General features: G+C 41.0%; 1 protein-coding gene across 1 annotated transcript in view; it reads left to right on the top strand.

Moving 5' to 3' along the window:
- The window catches only part of OFD1 (OFD1, centriole and centriolar satellite protein), a 40,759-nt gene that overhangs the window by 14,971 nt on the left and 7,457 nt on the right, over positions 1 to 18,331 (top strand). The window contains exons 12-19 of the mRNA XM_018565192.1: positions 105 to 294; positions 2,635 to 2,765; positions 5,138 to 5,249; positions 6,201 to 6,782; positions 7,108 to 7,249; positions 11,446 to 11,546; positions 16,204 to 16,323; positions 17,584 to 17,723. Coding sequence (XP_018420694.1) covers positions 105 to 294; positions 2,635 to 2,765; positions 5,138 to 5,249; positions 6,201 to 6,782; positions 7,108 to 7,249; positions 11,446 to 11,546; positions 16,204 to 16,323; positions 17,584 to 17,723 — 1,518 coding nt within the window. The remainder of the gene's footprint in view (positions 1 to 104; positions 295 to 2,634; positions 2,766 to 5,137; positions 5,250 to 6,200; positions 6,783 to 7,107; positions 7,250 to 11,445; positions 11,547 to 16,203; positions 16,324 to 17,583; positions 17,724 to 18,331) is intronic.

Here is an 18,331-nt window from a genome sequence, read left to right as displayed (position 1 = left end):
ATAAAATTTGACTGCAAAAGTAGAACTATACTTTAAAGTATAACAATACTTTATATATACTTTTAAGTAAAGCTTTTATGTTTTCCAATTTGTTATTTTTAAAGATGGAAGTGGACACCTTGAGAGCTCAGCTGTCAACAGTTACCCGTCAAAACCACCATGTGACTGACAAGTTGAAGGAATTTGCTGACTACCCTCTGGTGCAAGAGGAAAAAGTGGAGCTTCAGGCACAGGTCAAGTTACTGAAGCAGCAACTGGAAGATCTTCAGAAGGAAAGTCACATACTTAGAGAAAGTGAGTTTATGCTCCTTGTACACTTATCGTGGAATATTATATCATAAATATCTTTTGTCATTATGCACACAAACATTTCTGTGCCTCATCTCTTCACAAAATTGAGATCAGCACCATTTGTTACATGATTAGTGTTGCCTTTAAGCTAGCATTTATGGCAGACATTCCAGTGGCTGGTATCCCTGAGATTAGGGCAATAATATCTGCCAAATGTTTTATTGACAGAAAATGAGGTGATATCTCCCAGTTCGTATCACTCTCTGCAATACCAAAACCAAAAAACTGTTTTTGATGGAGTCGGGCTTTAAAGGGGGGAAACCTATAGTAGGAGAGATATAGAGGCTGTCATTGCTTACCTTCCTTGGAATATCCTAGTTTCCTGGCCATCTCTATCTTCAATACTTTGTCACTGACAGGAAAAGGCATGAAGTCACAGTGAAGTTAGAACTCCTGACCTGCATACTTGTTGTGGCCAATGACTTAGAAAAACCTTGAAGCTAATGGATCAGCATGGCATCCAGGCAGCTACAGTTTTAAGAAAGAAAAGGTCAGCAGTGGTAGCATGTGTAGGTATCCCAGTCTAGGTTCTCTTCAGGACCAAATACACTTAGATTAGCATATCTTGTAGCAGGATCCTCTGCATTAAAAGATCAGGTGGTCTACACTTTCTCAGATGTGGGCATGCACGCCTGTGGGCTAATCTTTTACAAATTGGTATTTGTCCTCTCAGCCCAGCTTTCAGATTGTTTGGAGGTATAGAACAGTGATTGTCAGAAATCCTCTGTTTTTCATCCTTCCCATTTCATAGCTGTGTGGCTGTTGCTTGACTGACAAAACTGGTTCTTTACCGTTGATATACTGTAGATATCAATTAACCCTTTCTCTGTCAGGTAATGTCTCGCACTTTTCTCCTCAGATGGCCGGGCAATTTTTTCAGATCTTTTTGCTACTTTAAAAAAATTGTATTTACAGTTTTAAAAGTGAGTAAAATACCCCCCTTCCCCCCAACCAAATATTTTCTAAAAGCACAGGGCCTAAGGATTTAAAAGATAGTATTTTTGATTTTGCATGCCCCATGATTTTTGCGCTATATTTTCTAAGTTCCCTAATATAATTATTTGCACACGCTAACACTACATAACTTCCAAAATTCTTACTACTGCTAAAAGACAAAAGAAAAACGGTATTGAGTTAATAAAAAACAAATATTTGTGAAATAGTCTAAGTTGCTGTTTTGTGAAACCGTAAAAATTGAAGAAACACAAAGCTGTACATAAACAGAGCCGCCAACCCTGTTCAGGTGTTCTGACAATGAAGACAGTGGGAGATTCCTTGATGAACGCTTGTAAGCGTTGATGGAGGAAAAAAATTGAACAATGTATGGGCAGCATAATCATGCCATTGGCTCATAGTGCTTGTTGTGAACACAGGTCTTTGAGGCAGAAACTTGATAGTGGTCTCGTTATAGCATTATATTACACCGTGTGCATATCTTTGGAAGCCTATTTGGGCTGCTTTTAAAATTTATATGCACTTTATTGTTTGGTAGAATTTATTTGCACTGCTTTTGGTTGTAGGAAAAGGATGTTTGTAGGAAAATTGTCTTTTTTTAAAATTGTGTTTGTGTTGTAGGGAGAAGAAAGGGGGGATTTAATAGTATCTGATAAGTGGGTAAATCATACTTTTTGATAATAAAGTTGGAGTGTTTTTTTGGGGGGTGGATATTTGCATACGGCTATCACTATTTTCTTTTTCTAGCTAATCTTCTCTGAGAGTTTTGTATCCCATCCTATGTTTGCATGGATTTAGTTGGGAAGTGGAGATCATATAATTTTTTTGTTTTTGTTTTCCTTTGTGCAAAATGTAAACTTTTTTCAATAAAATTTTGTGTTTGCTAATTGTGTAACATTAGAAATATGGGCAAAATTGAGAAAAAAATTTAATGTATCAATATTTTTGTGATGCCTTCCACCAGAAATTTAATTTGTTTAATTATGACTGGGACAAATTGTAGAATAAAATTAAATGTGTTTTATTTACAGCAGCGCTAGTTTTAAAACTAACAATTTTTTTATCTTGTTATATCTGTTTGTGTTAAGTTTGCATGGAGAATAAAGTATTTTTTTTTTGTAAGACAATATTACAAAATGTTTTCTTGGGTTAAAGTAATTAAACGCCTAATTTTTAAGCCAAGAGTAGAAATGTAATTGTTTCTTTAGTCTACAAGTGCTGTACAGGTGCAAGGATTTTAGAGTTTGATATGCTTAGATTGTTTTAGATGTTGGAATGCTTTAATCACCTAGACAAAATGTATTATATCTAAATCTTTTTAAATCTTAGGGTCCTCACACCCATCAGCAGAATTTCTATCTCTTCAAGAAGACCTGAAAAGAATGGAGGCTACTAGAAAGTTTGACCAAGATGAATTTAAAATACAAAGAGAAATCCTTGAAAGACAGCTAGAACTAGAGGTAAGCTTGCAGGCAGTGCAGGATGCACAGTGTTGTTTAGCAAAATACTGGTACTATTTATAATCCAAAATATGGGTTAAAGGAGAACTATGAGGCGAGTGCTTTTCACTCACCTCATAGTTCTAGCCGACCTGTGACAATGAGACTGTCACAGGTCGGCTCAGTTGATCGGGAGGTGAGCAAATACATACCGGCGTTCGCTCACCTCTCGATCCTGTCATGGCTCTCTGCCGTGACAGGGGAGGGGCTGGATTCCCCCCTCCCCCGCTCCGATCCCCCAGTGCTGACTGGAGGAACGTACTGGGGAGGGGGCGGGTACAGCTGGCTCTGCCTCTAGATAGGCAGAGCCAGCTGTCACTCACGCAGCTGGGCGGATCCAGACATAATTGTCTGCGGCGTCTCAGTATACAGCGAGCTACAGCTCGTGGTATACTGAGCCTAGGGTGACAGGAGGACGCTGGTTTGTGTCCTCCCGTTACCCTAAGGAGAACTATGGGGAAAAGCCTTAACCCCATAGTTCTCCTTTTAACCTAGCCGCTTCAAAATGTCCAGTTGCTATTATCACATTTAATTTACTGAATTCTACTTGGTGAATATACAAACTAACTTTCTGTATTTCTTGAACTCCTTTTTAAATAGATACATTTATGAGATTTCTTTACATAGACTCCATAAACATGAGAGACTTATAAATTTAAAACAGAACTCTGGATAAAAATATTATAAACCCTTGCAGTGGGGCTACCCCCACACTGCAAGGGTTAAGTGCTTGTTTTGGTCGAGGGAGGAAAATAACAGTTATACTCACCTGATCCGGCTCGCTGGGGGCCCTCATTTACACCTAGCGTTTTGTAGCGCTTTTTCTGTCCTAAAAGAACGCCCAGAACAAAATCCCATTCATTTCTATGGCCATTTTAACATCTGAGCGTTTTGTCACTTCTAGCAAAACGCCCGTCGCTGGAAAAGAAATTCATGAGCTTCTTTTTGGCAGGTTAAGCACTTCTTGGCCCCACAGACTTGAATGGAAATGCTCTAAAATGCACGTTAGCTGCGTTTTTGCACACTTTCATGCGCACTTGCCCACTTTACAATCTGCTCGCAAAAATGTGCGACTTATTGTATGTGTGAAAAAGGCATGGGAAACAAGAAAAAATGTGCAGCGAAAATGCTGTCGCCTATGGGGGGAATGCAACCTTAGGCTGCTCCTTCCAGCGGCTCTCCCCTACGCTGCAGCGGTCTAAGGATCCTTGAGTATTCACGTCCAATACACTGTGTATTGGATGCGAGGATCCTAGTTCCTAGATGAAAATTAGTACTTAACCCTTGCAGTGCAGGAGTAGACCCACTGCAAGGGTTAAGAATATTTCCCCCTGGAGTTGTTCTTTAAAGCTGAACTCCATTTGGTTATGTAGAACAAGTTAGTAAGTAAGTAGATTTTGCATACAACCAGCATAGGTATGTAAATATGTCTAGACCAGGGGTCTCCAAACTACTGCCTGGAAGCCATATCTGGCCCACTACCATATTTTATCTGGCCTGCTGCATCCTTGCCTGGCTGGCAGTGAATGCGCTGGTCTGTGTGTTGTAATACAGAGACTGGCTCATCCACTGCAAGCCAACCATGGCAGTCCCCAGAGCAAATATCTCCCCCCACCCTCCAACACGGTTGGTTGCTAGGGCTGCAGGATTCCTGTGATTGCCCCACCCCCAAATCTTAGAGCAGGTCTGGAAGGAGGAAGTACAGTCCTCCTGTGTCTCCAAGCTTCCGCTCTGCTTCCTGAAAGTTAAGGGAAGGACTCCTGGATGTAAGGGGGGAATCTGATGGGCACTTCAGGATGTAAGGGGGACAATTCTGGCCACTCCTGAATATAACAAGGGACTATGCTGTGCACTCATGGATGCAGGAGTGCCATGGGGTGATTCTGCTGGGCACTCCTAGGTGTATGTTGGGACTTGTTCATTCATTTAAATTTAGTTCATTTATTTATAAAACTGATATTTTTTTCGGCCCGCAAATATATGTAAAATATATGATGTGGCTCTACTAAAAAGACCCCTGGGCTAGACAGTAGTTTAAGGTAACTGTAGTGCAATTTGCAAGATGTTTTTTTAAACCTGGTTGTACTATCTTGCAGGGGTATCTGGATCACCAAACTGACCAAAAAGAACAATTCCTCTGGCAGTTAAAACAATGTACATACATACATTTCAACTGTGTAATAAGTTGTTTTTCATGAGTTCAGCTTCAATGACTAGGGAACATTTTATTTTCTCCTTTCCTATCCTGAGCTGTCATTCAGAGAAGATAAGCACGTAGTTTAAAACAATTTACTAGTCTTCTAAGCTAATGTAACAACTCCTGTTTTTCACAGATGGAACGTGGTCTTGAAATGAAGATGCAGCTATTAAATCGTGAGGAATCTTTGAAAAGATTAAATGTGCAAGTAGACCAACTAGATTTTCAACTGCGTCAGACACAGCAAGGTTTGACTTATTTCATGAAACCTTTATAACTACATTGTGAACTTCAGCATGATACTTCAGTAAATTAATCAAATAAAGCCAATGTAATGTTTCATAGACTTCCTCAATGTTATTATTATTGATCTCCATGCTGCCAACATTTTTAGCTGCTTGAATGCGGGGACTGTAATAATATAGCATGCTAAAAACATAAGAGGACATGTAAGAGAAATAAACAGTAATGTTTCTATATGAAATGCAGAAAATTGCCCCTTTTGCTATTGATTATCAAGCTGCATTGGGGATTCACTTCTAATTGGTATGTTTGTGGCTTATTTCAACATTAGGTCTGCGTTTTGGACATTGCAGCATTTTTAAGGTCCACAAATCCCTAGCATTACATTTTAAAAGAGTTTGTAGATATCATCTTCTAGTGGACAGCTTCATAATAAGCCTCATGCTATTCTTAGCCTAAATTAGTTATAACTTTATAGATGGCATGTAACAACTTCAGCATGAATACATTGGGCACAGATGATTTGCAAAGTTCTGGCTGTCTGTTTCAGAATTTTCAATGCTACCCATCTGCTTGTTTATAGTTTCCTGCTTTGTGTGGATGTTTTAATTATGCATTTATCATTTTTTGTTGTTACTGTGTTAGTAATGTCATGTGGTTTATTTGTGTTGTGCAGAGATCGCATAGTGTGTGCAGAATGCTTTCAAACAAATTTGCTCACCTTTGCCTGAATCAGTGATTGTTTTTTTTTAAATAAGCAATTTATTTTTACTGGGATTTAATGAGATTTAATTGTAGTGGTAAATTATCATTTTTACAAAATTGATTGTGTTTGTTCTATGTAGGTAAGTTATAAGTAGTTTGATAATCATTTGCAACTAATACATTGATCTCTATTTTCATCTATTCTAATCTTTTTAATTTGCTTTTCTGTGTGTGCTTCTCTTGGTTCTCAGCTTTTGAAAGTGTGCATAGCCTTCCCAGGGCAACTCTGGCTGATCGCTCTGTGCTAGATTTCCATGCCAATAAGCATACTCATCCTGATACTTATGTTGATAAGCCATCCTTGAGAAACCAGCGTTATCTGGATTCTGTTGTTAACGCAGGTGGCATTGCAAATCAGAAGCATCGCCACCTTGAAGGGACTCGTAGCAGCTCTCCAGACTCAGACCTGGAATTTGTGGCCAACACCAGAGCTCGGATTAAAGAACTTGAAAAGGAGGCAGAACTGGTAGAAGAGGCTTTCCGTAATTATCAACACAGAGTCATTCATGCTGCTGCCATCCCTGCTCTGCCAAGCAGAGGACTTTTAAACACCGTGACAAATACCCCCCAGCACAGAGTTACTTTTTTAGAAGATAATCTCACGCCTCAGGACCATGTTCTCTTGAATAGGATAAAGACACAGAAATATGAAAGACTATTGCCAACTGAAGTGAAAATGGCTGCACCACAGACAAAAAAGTCTTCTCGCAGGCTATCTTCAACCCCTGTGTCAAGAACTGAAATAAATCACAAAGAGAAAGTTTCTGTGGAAGGTAATATAATATACGTGATCTTGTTAGTGCTAACATTTTTCAGTATGATATGTATGTGATCTTTTTACTGCTAACATTCTTCAGTATGATATATGTGATCTTTTTACTGCTAACATTCTTCAGTATATATGGAAACATTATCAAGAGTTTACCAGAAGTGAATGGTACTGTAACACACATGTTCCATTTATTGCTGTTCTGATGTGGGGCACATAAAACCCCTGCTAAGCAGCTTACCATGTATCATTTAGTTACTATTCTGTGTTTCTACACCCAGTATCTAATAGTGATAACAATAACAGTTGTTTTCTTTAACATATTACAGATAATGATGGATCCTATATCACATCTTCTCACCATAGTCCAAATCATAGACTTTCCCCCATTCCAAAAATTGAGCGGCCTCGGACCCTTCACTCTGATGTTCTGGATCATGGAGTGGAAGATGAACTCGAGTTGACTCCCCGGTAAACCAAAAAGCCAACTAATGCACATTATTTCTGTTGTTCAACCAACAATAACAATGTAGCTAAGCTGTAAAGCCAGCAATAGACATGAGATGATCGTCATCCAATATTAGACTCATCCGATCACAATGTGATGGTCAGCTTGAATGATCTTGTCAGTTAAAGATTAATCTGTCTAATTGCTTGTTTTACCGACATTAGCCGGCACCAGGAGATGTCCGTTTGTGCTCCCTTCTTGCTACATAAAAGAAACATGAACATTTAGGTGATTAAAATGCACCAAAAATAGAGATTCTATCCTATCTATCTATCACGACTTTCACATAGAAGTGAACCAATCACTTGTGCAGACCTAAAGGAGTGAATCCTTTTGCTAGTGTATATCCTCGCTCCGCTGACCCTTGTGCAGGCCCCAGACCAGCATGACAGCTGTCAGTGGGGGGGACCGGAGGGAAATTGGTGTACATCTACTGTCGGATCTCCCTTTTGATGAATGAACTAGAGGTGCACCGAAAATCATTTTTTATTATATATTTTTATTTTTTACCTTACTTTTAGGGGCTTCGGGGAAATATTGTGGGTCTCAACAGACCCCTGATATTTCCCTTTTAAAATAGAAAAAGAGATTGAGAACACAGAGTCCTCAGAGTCCTCAATCTCTTTTTCTGTATCCCCTGTTATCAATGAACAGGAATCCTCTGAGTGTTCCTGCTCATTGATAACTTGAGAATATAGTATGTTTACTATAACCACAATTATGAATGAACAGGATTGGATATAGATCACTCCCATTCATTCATAATTGAGGATATATTAACCATACCATGTCCTCAATTATGTACAAACACTCAGCGATCACTGAGTGTTTGTACCTTGCTCTCCTCTCTGACACACACTGTGACAGCGCTGTCTCCGCCCCCACACTGCTGTGCCGCACTGTGATAGGCGGCCGAGCAGTTTGGGAGGAGAGACACCGACCGCTCACAGCACTTGGCCGTCTGTCACTTTCTCTCCTCCCTGCTTGGGACACAGAGCAGCGTCCAGCGGGGAGGAAAGAAATCACGGATGCGCCGCTGTATCGGCAGGAAAATGTCACTTTCGGCATTTAGCCAAAAGTGCCATTTTCGGCCGATATGTGTCGGCGGCCGATATATCCGTGCATCCCTAGAATGAACCCAGACGCAATTTAGGATTTCATCACTTCCAGTTTCAGGCTGGCATTTCTGTGGCCTCTGTGGCTGGAGAAAAGGCCGGTGAAACAATATGTGTTTTATCAGCTTTAGTGGGGTCTATAGGTCTAAATGTCTTCATGAAGAGGAACCTGTCACTTCCATTATGCATCATATAGGGGCCACATTCAAATGCAAATGTGCGTCCGATGCGCCTATGTGCTGTGAAGGCTTTTAAAGTGTCACCTAGAGCAATTTTGGGTACCAGTTTTTTTGCCGTTTCATGGGCGCACGCAATTTTGCAATTGTAAAGCTTGTCATGTTTGGTATCCATTTACCTGACACAACCCCATCATTTGCATTTTACCCCCAAAAATGGGTATTATATTGTGTTTCTGTGCTCTTTGTCAAGAGAAAATAGGTGAAATGCTTATTAACAGATTCTAGTTATAATGTAACAATCTGATTTGCTGCCTTGGGAAATAATCCACTTTCCTTGTGCTGGCAACTAATTTGTCACTAAGGCACCTTTGTGCCTATTCTGCTGTTTCTGTGCAGGCAGATAGGTCTTGCTGAACTCTAGTAATACATTGTTCCAGCTATGTGACAATTCAAGCAGAGCCGAGAGCCAGCAGATGCTAGTGTTGAAAGATCATTTAAGCAGCAACAGGAAGAGCAGAGCTGCAAAGCTTAGAGTTTTAGATAAAAACATATTTTTCAATGTAAGGATTTAAAAGAACTTCTGCATTGCTAAATGCATTTTACACCCTTTTATATGGAAGGAAAATAAAGGAACTGCCTGGTACCATCAAATATAAACCTGCACAGTGTTCCTCAGGAATAAGGAACAGAAAACAGTAGTTTATTTGGATACAATATGAGACTTTGGTTGAAGGTTTGCTTTATTTGCAGAAAATAAGAGTTTGTATTGATCCATGTTTTATGCAGGGTCTAGTGTAGTGATTATGTGGATGCCTCCTTGTCTACCTTGGTGCAGGAGAATTTTAGCTATGTTACAAAGTAATGGACAGGAGTGGTCTGACCATGAATTTGTTGACTCCGGGTCTTATTTATAGATGCCATCCATTTGTTACAGACTAGATCAATCGTGACAAGATCATTCTTACACTACCATATACCCTTTGGTGTATTCACTATAACTTTTTATTATACATTTTTAATTTTAATGTATTTATTTATTTCCCTAAAGAGAGAGCAGGGTGGTAATTGTCTTCCTACAGACTGCCTCATTCTAATGAAAAGTCCATAAAAAAAGGAGTGATGTTGGATTGTCATTCCCTGGGCTAATCAGTCCTTTCTGTAATCAGAGCTTGAGCTATTCAAGTCTGTAAACATGCTTTTTCACCAACACAGTTAGAATTAGCCTAGTGAACCTGTAAAAAGGTGCCTAGAACCCGTTCTGCTGGCTGAAAAGGTAAATATGAAATATATACTATATATGCTTAACTTCATATTTACCAAAGATAAACTCTAAAATATTTTTATATTTTAGTTGTATTTTTTCGTACTGAATTATATACAAAACACCATACCTTGTGTTTCAAGGCCATGTAGGAAGATTTAATAGGACAAATGGCAGTGTATAAAGTGCAGTTTCCCAGAGCAACAAATGAGCCATCATCTTGCAGTGGTCTGAACTGATGAAATATTACATTTGTACATACACTGCAAACCTGCAGTTAGACACAAAAGCGGAATGCCAGCTCAAAGATGTATTGTATTTCCATTATATTGTATGGGCCACATCTGCTCTGCTATTGGACCAGTGGCACAGAAGGCTAACTCGCCCTTATATACAGCGATGTTGAGATATAACCATAGAATCGCAGCACCTTTGTTGTGTTACAGCTGCACTGTCTTTATTGTGCAGATAAAGTGAACCTGTGCACAGATTGTGCACACTAAAGTATTTGCTTATTCTGAACAAGCAGTGAAACCATTTTAAAGCAAGCCATCATTCATCCCTGTATCTGTAGGCACTGCGGTGAACTTACTTCCTAAAGTTCACAACAAGGGCACTAAAATCTCAGCTTTTTTGTTGGGAATCAGATCTCGGCAGTCTGTCAGCCCTCTAATGTAACACTATCAATTGTTTCTAAGCTTTTTAAGGGCTAGTTCACACCAGAACTGTGTCAGAACCTCATGCGATGCAATGTGTTTTGCCGCGCTTTTACCGTGATTGATGCGTTGTTTCTTAAAATGGAAATTCTGGTGCGTTCCGATGCATTTTGATGCGATCCGATGCAGCTAAAATAGGGCAAGCAGTATTTTTTCTGGCTGCATCGGAACGGACTGCTCTGGCGTGAACAGAGCCCAAAAAATACCATAGGAAAGCATTGTGATGCGTTTTTGATGCAGCTGCAAAACGGAACGGACTGCATCTGGTGTGAACTAGCACTGAAACTAACAGTAGCCTGACTTTAGTCTTTGTTCTGAGGATCTTTTGAAGGAGAATTATGGGGAAAATGAAATGCACTCATCCCCATCTAACATGTGATACTGCAGCTGTCACACATCGCCTCTATAGATTGAGAACTGAGTGATCACAAACCTCTGCAGAGAGGAGATCATGAACTGAGCGATCAGAGAGTGGTGACTGTCAGTCTCATCTCCCCGCAGGGATTCCCCTCTCAGTTCCGCCAACGCTGACTGGAGGGACAGACATGGGAGGGGAGGGCACAGCTGGCCCTGGCTTTAGAGAAGCAGAGCCAGCTGTCAATCAGGTAGGGGGCTGGATCCCGACAATATTGTCGGCATCCTTACCAGCTGCAGAGAGACTCTGCTCTGATCCGCATATAGCAGGCAATAGCCCGCTATATGCTGAGTTTTGAGTCACAGGAAGACATTAGTAAATGTCCTCATGTGCCCCAAAAGAGGTTTGGCTACAGTTCTCTTTTAAGGATGCTTGAGAATGAATTGCTTCACAAGCATCTACAGAGGTTGGTGAAGGCTAATTTTAAAGCTCTAATTTACTGCTTTTTTCTGGTTTGTGTTTTTTACTACTAGTGACGGCCAGCCACCTTTTGAAAATGAAGATACAAGAGACCATTCAAAGCCTGCAACATTGCACTCTCGGGACTTGAACTTTTCAGACTCGTCACTACAAGGTAAACGTTCTTTTAGAGGGTAAGCGACAAAAATAAAATACAGGACTGCAGGATATGGAAATATCTTTATTGCATCTCTGCACTTGTGAGTTTTGAATCAAAGGAAAATAACATTTACATCAAATGAATTAGGTAAGGGGGAAGAAGAACATGTCTGTATTACCTGACCCATCTCATGTGAAATAACTTCCTCTGTCTTGATACTTTGAAATGTCACTGAGGAAGTCATCAGACTACAAGAGGGTGTGTGTGTGTGTGTGTGTGTGTGTGTGTGTGTGTATATATGTTATATATCTATATCTATAGATATCTATATATAGATATCTATATATGTGTGTATGTAAAATTAGTATGTACACACGGATCAGACATAACATTATGACCACTGAGAAGTGAATAACATTGATTATCTCGTTACAATGGCATGTGGAAGTGGGTGGGATTATTATTAGGCAGCAAGTGGGAATTTTGTCCCCATAGCTGATGTGTTGGAAGCAGAAAAAATGGCCAAGCGTAAGGATTTGAGCGACTTTGCCAGGGGCCAAATTGTGATGGCTAGATGACTGGGTCAGAGCAACTCCAAAACTGCATGTTTCCGGTCTGCCGTGGTCAGGACCTGCCAAAAGTGGTTCATAGGAAGGAAAACCGGTGAACCGGCAACAGGGTTATGGGCGGCCAAGGATCATTAATGCACATGGGGAGTGAAGGCTGGCCTGTGTAGTCCGATCCAATAGAAGAAGTACTGTCGCTTAAATTCACGAAAAAGTGAATGCAGGTTCCCATAGAAAGGATTCTGAACCGAAAGTGCATCACAGTTCATTGCATATGGGGCTGCATAGGTGCAGACCGGTCAGGGTGCCCATGCTGACCCGTGTCTACCACGAAAAGAGCCTACAATGGGCATGTAAGGATCAGAATGGGAGCACGGGGCAATGGAAGAAGGTGACCTAGTCTTAATGAGTCACATTTTCTTTTACGTCATGTGTCACTTACCTAGGGAAGAGATGGCACCAGGATTCACTATGGGAAGGAGGCAAACCGGTGGGGGTGTGATGCTTTGAGCAATGTTTTGCTGGGAAAACTTGGGTTCTGCAATTCTTGTGGATGATGCTTTGACACGTACCATCTACCTAACCATTGTTGCTGACCAAGTACAACCCTTCATGAAAATGGTATTCCCTGATGGCAGTGGCCTCTTTCAGCAGGATAATGTGCCTTGCCACACTGCAAAAATGATTCAAGAATGGCTTGAGGAACACAACAATGAGTTCAAGGTGTTGGCTTGGCCTCCAAATTCTATAGATCTCAGTCCAGTGGAGCATCTGTGGCATGTGCTGGAAAAACAAGTCTGATCCATAGAGGCCCCACCTCCTAACCTACAGGACCTAAAGGATCTGCTACTGACAGCTTGGTGCCGGATGCCACAGCATACGCTCAGAGATCTAGTGGAGTCCATGCCTTGATGGGTTACATCTGTTTTTGCAGCAAAAGGGGAACCGATTTAATATTAGGCAGGTGGTCATAATGTTATGGCTCATCTGTGTATATTCTGTACCTTTTCTTGTTAGGCATCAAATGAAAAAATAGCCTATGGAAAAAAACAAATGTTTAGCAAAATTGCAGTGCAGATAATACCATGTGTGGTGACAAAATGGTCTTCATCTCAGTTGAGGATAAAACAAATTTATATACAAATTTAATTTTATAATTGTATCTGGCAAATCTCACACTAAATACATTTACCATAACCGTGATAAAATCCATGTTGTACTAATTTAAAGCCATTTTATTTTTATTGAAGAGGTAACTATTTTTCGTGACTTTTTCAGAAAAAGGCAATGGTGAACTATCCTCTAGAGAGCAGCAGAGGACTCTTCTTGTCAGTGTAGTTTGATGATATCCAGGACTACTGGACTGTATCAGCACATCACTAATGTTTTATGTCAACGACCACAAAGTGTTCTTTTAGTACAAGGAAATGTTTTCACAATCTAATCTCCCAGGGGACGATAAACAACAAAATCACAATGCTACAAACCACATCAGCTGTGTGTAATAAACGAAATTGTTTTCGAGACACGAGAATATGAGGTCAGATTTTAAATGTTAAAACAAGATATTTGTAAATTCTGAATGACCATATCCCCAGAGGATTGCTCTGTCTCTTAAATGCACATGGATTGCTTATTAGATGCCATAGAAGTTCTACTTGTGTCCAGATGCCTTTTGTAGGGATGAGACCTATCCAAGCCTCCAGTGTTATACAAGAAGTGGCAGTCTAATTGTGATGGGTTTAATGAAATAACAAGATAAGTGTTGTAGCTCAAAGAGATTTTCGTGCAGCTGATTGGTTTTATTTGTTGCTTAGATTTAAAAAAAAAGTTTTGCCACGCCATCATCTGACCATGACAGATGCTTCATATCTCCCCCTTTCGCCAACAACAAGACATCTCTGCATTGGGCTTGGAATAGACAACATCCAATAAAAATGGCCTATCTCTGTGCTATTACATAGGTAATGCCAATACAGCCGCTTTAAATTTTGAAACAGGAGGGACTTCCGTAAGGTCACGCGTTTGCTGGGGACCTCAGGGCAGCCTAGTAGGGACCTGTGGTAGCTGTCTTTTACAGCGCTGGTCCGGCCGCGCATTTCCTCCTCCACCTGCAGCCCAGGTGACACCTGCCCGTACAGCCCTGGTGAGACCCCTGACAGCCCTGGGGAGACTCCAAACATCCTCCCGAGACCATGTACAGCCCTGGTCTGACCCTGTACAGCCTCTTGAGACCCCGTTACCGCCCTGGTCAGACCCAGCACAGCCTACTGAGACACTGCACATCCCTGGTGAGCAACAGAGTACTGTATGTAGCTTCATATTATTCTGCATTACTGTGTAATGTATTACTGGGATTTGTAGTCCTCTGTAGTTGGTGGTATTCTGCATTGCTGTATAATGGATTGCTAGAATGTTTTAGTCCTCTAGCACTCAATATATCCCAAACAGTTCAAATCCCAATTTTTTACGCCACTTAGCTCCCAGGCGATTTGTTCGCCAAGCCCTGTCTATAGCTGGTGATATTCTGCATTGTTGTATAATGGATCACTGGCATTTGTAGTCCTCTATAGCTGGTGTGGTATTCTGTATTGCTGGGTTTTGTAGTCCCTCTACAGCTCGGAGCCAGTGGCAGAACTACCAGGAGCTCAGTGTTTGCAGCTTTGACTGGGCACTGGTGTTCCACCACTATCCTAAAATCATTAGTCTGCATTGTTTCAGAAAAACTGTCACATAACGCTAAAAAAAAGGTATCGATAATTGGTATCGGTGAGTACTCGAGGAAAAGTATCGGTACTTGTACTCGGTGCATCCCTAATAATTACAAAAAATTGATTGCTATTTTAATTGCTATTAGTAATACTAATATTTATCCAGAATTGTACATTTTGCTTGTAATGCAGTACTGTATAACCATTCAGGAGGGAAAAGAACCCTGTCACTTATCCCCTAATGGTATTAAAGGAGAACTATGGGGTCAGTGTTTTTCCCCATAGTTCTCCTTAGAGTAGCGGGAGGACACAAACTAGCGTCCTCCCGTTACCCTAAGCTCAGTATACCGCGAGCTACAGCTCGCGGTATACTGAGACGCCGCAGCCGGAGCGGATCCCGACGTAGATGACGGGATCCGCCCAGCTGCGTGAGTGACAGCTGGCTCTGCCTATCTAGAGGCAGAGCCAGCTGTACCCGCCCCGTCCGTTCCGCCAGTCAGCGCTGGCAGATCGGAGCGGGGAGAGGGGAATCCAGCCCCTCCCCCTGTCATGGCAGAGAGCCGTGACAGGATCGAGAGGTGACCGAACCCGGTATGTGTTCGCTCACCTCCCGATCTACTGAGCCGACCTGTGACAGTCTCATTGTCAAGAATTACTTGGAGACAAAAATGATACAAATTCTAACAAATTGGGGTACCTTCGTGATTATTGGTCACTTCATTTTTCTTCAACATCACACAGACAAGCTACTACTTTGTCATAGTACCCTATCCTATGGTTGTATTATCTTGGTGTCCTTGTGCTATTTTTAAATCGGAGTTATTACAATACAACAGCTTGTAAAGTAACTTTCATCATCCTTCTGGATTGTGCACATTCTTTTGCATACCTTGCAGAGATGGGATACATTTCTATGTGGTAATTCTCATGTGACGGATAAAGACCATAATATATATAATACTTTCATTGTACTAACCTATATTAAGTCAGTCACTGTCGGCAGTGGGCACACTATTGGTAGACCCCTGGGTAGTCCTTTTTGTTAATTTATTTCTAGGCTCCCTTATTTCTATTGCTAAAAAAGCTAAGTTGAGGGAGTTGTTTTACAGTTCAAGTGCCAAGCAGTGATATAACACATTTCAGCACTGGACATCTATAGGCAAAAGTATGTGTTTAAACAATGTTTGGAAATCCTTCTCCCTATCCATGAGGGTTCTGTGACAGTAATGTTAATGAAGAGAGAGAAAACAGAATGAATCCATTTTTCTGCTTCTATAGAATTGATCCTAATGCTGCCTAGTGTGTGAACTCAGTCATTCCCAGACAGTTCTGCCAGGCTTTGAGCCTGAAGATAATGGGATCATTGTTTAACTGTCCCCCTCCTCTTTCCCTCAGACCAAGAGGACATACCAGAGCAGCTTGAAAGTGACTTGTCGCATCCATCTGAGGACTCTTTCCATGATATTCGTGTCACTGCAGATGTGCCAGTGGCAGCTACTTCAGTACATGACTCATGTAAGTTATGGCATTGTATTTCACTTTTCTTCTGGAAAATAAAGTTCTTTACATGTACATTTTTCCACTAGAGTTTGATGAACACTGTGCACTGCTCTAGTTACTGAGCTGTTGTCATATGCCAGTGATCACTTCTCAGGACAGTGGTGCAAAAACACATCTTTGTCATACAAGTCTGTGACATGTCAAGGGGCAGATACAGATTCATCGCTACAGTATACCTAATGGCTTTCTAACACCAATTATTAAATTATTAATTATTATAGCGTTAAAGCAGAACTCCAGCTATAAAGAATCATTTAAATGTGTAAGAAAAAGAAGGTTGCTTTTTGTAACAATGTGTTTAAATGTTTGCGGCGCCTCTGTTTACTCTATAATCCATTCATTATGTTTACCATATACTACTGTCAGTGCTGGACTTCCAGCATAGGATATGAGAATTGTGGCTGCATCAGTAAAGTGATGCTGTTGTTCACCCAACCTTTCCTCTCTCCTTGTCCAAGGGGAGATCCTGTCGTTGATCTGCCCCTCCTAACCCCTTGTCCTGTCGTTTATCTGCCCTTCCTTTTCCCTTGTCCAATCATAGAACACCTTGCATTTTGTGAACAGAATGCAAGGTGTTCTGTGAATGGACAAGGGGAGTGAGAAGGGTGCATTATCACTTCACTGCCACAGCTCTCAAACCTACAATGATGGAAATTCGGTGCTGACAGTAGTATACCACAAACTGATGAATGGATTATAAAGTAAACAGCCAACAGATAACACCGTTATAATAAGCAACAAAACGAGTCATGGAGTGTCTGTGGATATAGAAACCTATAGGCCGCATATTGAAGCAGGAGTTGATATTTTGTGTTGCTGGTTGGATCATTTTGAAGTTGAACTTCTGTGCACTATATTCTGGCACATTTACATTCTTTGTTGTTTATAATGGCTATATAAAACTGCCATGTGTGAGATATGTAGGCGGTCATTGGTGGTATTGAAAAATACTATCTGACTGGCCGTCTCTGGCTCCTGTGCTTCCTTAATCACTGACCCGTACCAAGTATGCAGCAAGTAACCTTAGAACTTCCGATCTGCATACTTTTTCTGGAGCAGGGATATTAAAACTATTAAAACCAGAGGATCGGCATGACAGTCGCACAGCATTTTCAGCCGTGGCAGACCCTGTACTTCTCTCGTGACGGCTTCCTTTAACTGTTAGTAACAAACCTGTGATCAGTACAGCTGCAAATTGTTGCTTTGTGTCTTCAGCGAGAAGTGAAGATAAAACCGAAAATCTGAGTCATGGCAAACGTGTAGAGGAAATTAGACAGAATGTTCCTCAAGAGGGCAAAGTTGAAGATGAGAGAAAGAGTCTTGAAATCCTTGAGAAATCTGATTCTCAGCAGGAGGTAATGGAATTACTTGATTTACAATATCAAGCATTTTTAAAAGTTAAAGTATGTGACTCCCTATTTGTTTTTCTTCACTTTAGCATGTGCTCCCTTCCTGTAAGCTGAACGTCCAATGTGCCTACTTGGTATTCATAATGTGAACGGTGTGTTAGAAATTGAGCAGTATTTTTGAAAATCACAAGTTAAAGCTTATCTAAATCCAAAAACAAAACTAAAACGTTGTAGCTTACCAGTCCTTCAAGTGATATTAAAGCCAAATGTTTTTTCTTTTCTCCTTTAAGGAGACCCTCCTTTGCTGGAGGCTGTTGTTGTTTTTTTTTTTTTTTTTTAAAGTACTTCTTTCCTCGTTTTCTAGTGTGTCCCTGCCATGCTCTTCCCCCTGCACGGTGCCACCATCGTTCTAATGGAGGCACTCGTCCTCGCAGCGCCTGTGTGTGTCCATAGACACACACCGCCCTGTGGCAGGCCACGCCCCTTCCTTATTTGATGGAAGGAGTCTATGTCTCCTCTGCCATCAGTATCCTCCCCCGCAACCTGGAAGTTCGGGGAACGGAGGATCGCTTCGGGACCGGTGGCGGGGATGAGCGCAGCTGAGAGGTGACGGG

This window comes from Nanorana parkeri, unplaced genomic scaffold (genome assembly GCF_000935625.1).
Source record: "Nanorana parkeri isolate BGI_ZX_2015 unplaced genomic scaffold, ASM93562v1 scaffold821, whole genome shotgun sequence".
In the NCBI taxonomy this organism is placed as follows: domain Eukaryota; kingdom Metazoa; phylum Chordata; class Amphibia; order Anura; family Dicroglossidae; genus Nanorana; species Nanorana parkeri.
The sequence above is the reverse complement of the archived record's forward strand: the minus strand, read 5'-3'. Positions and strand labels throughout refer to the sequence as shown.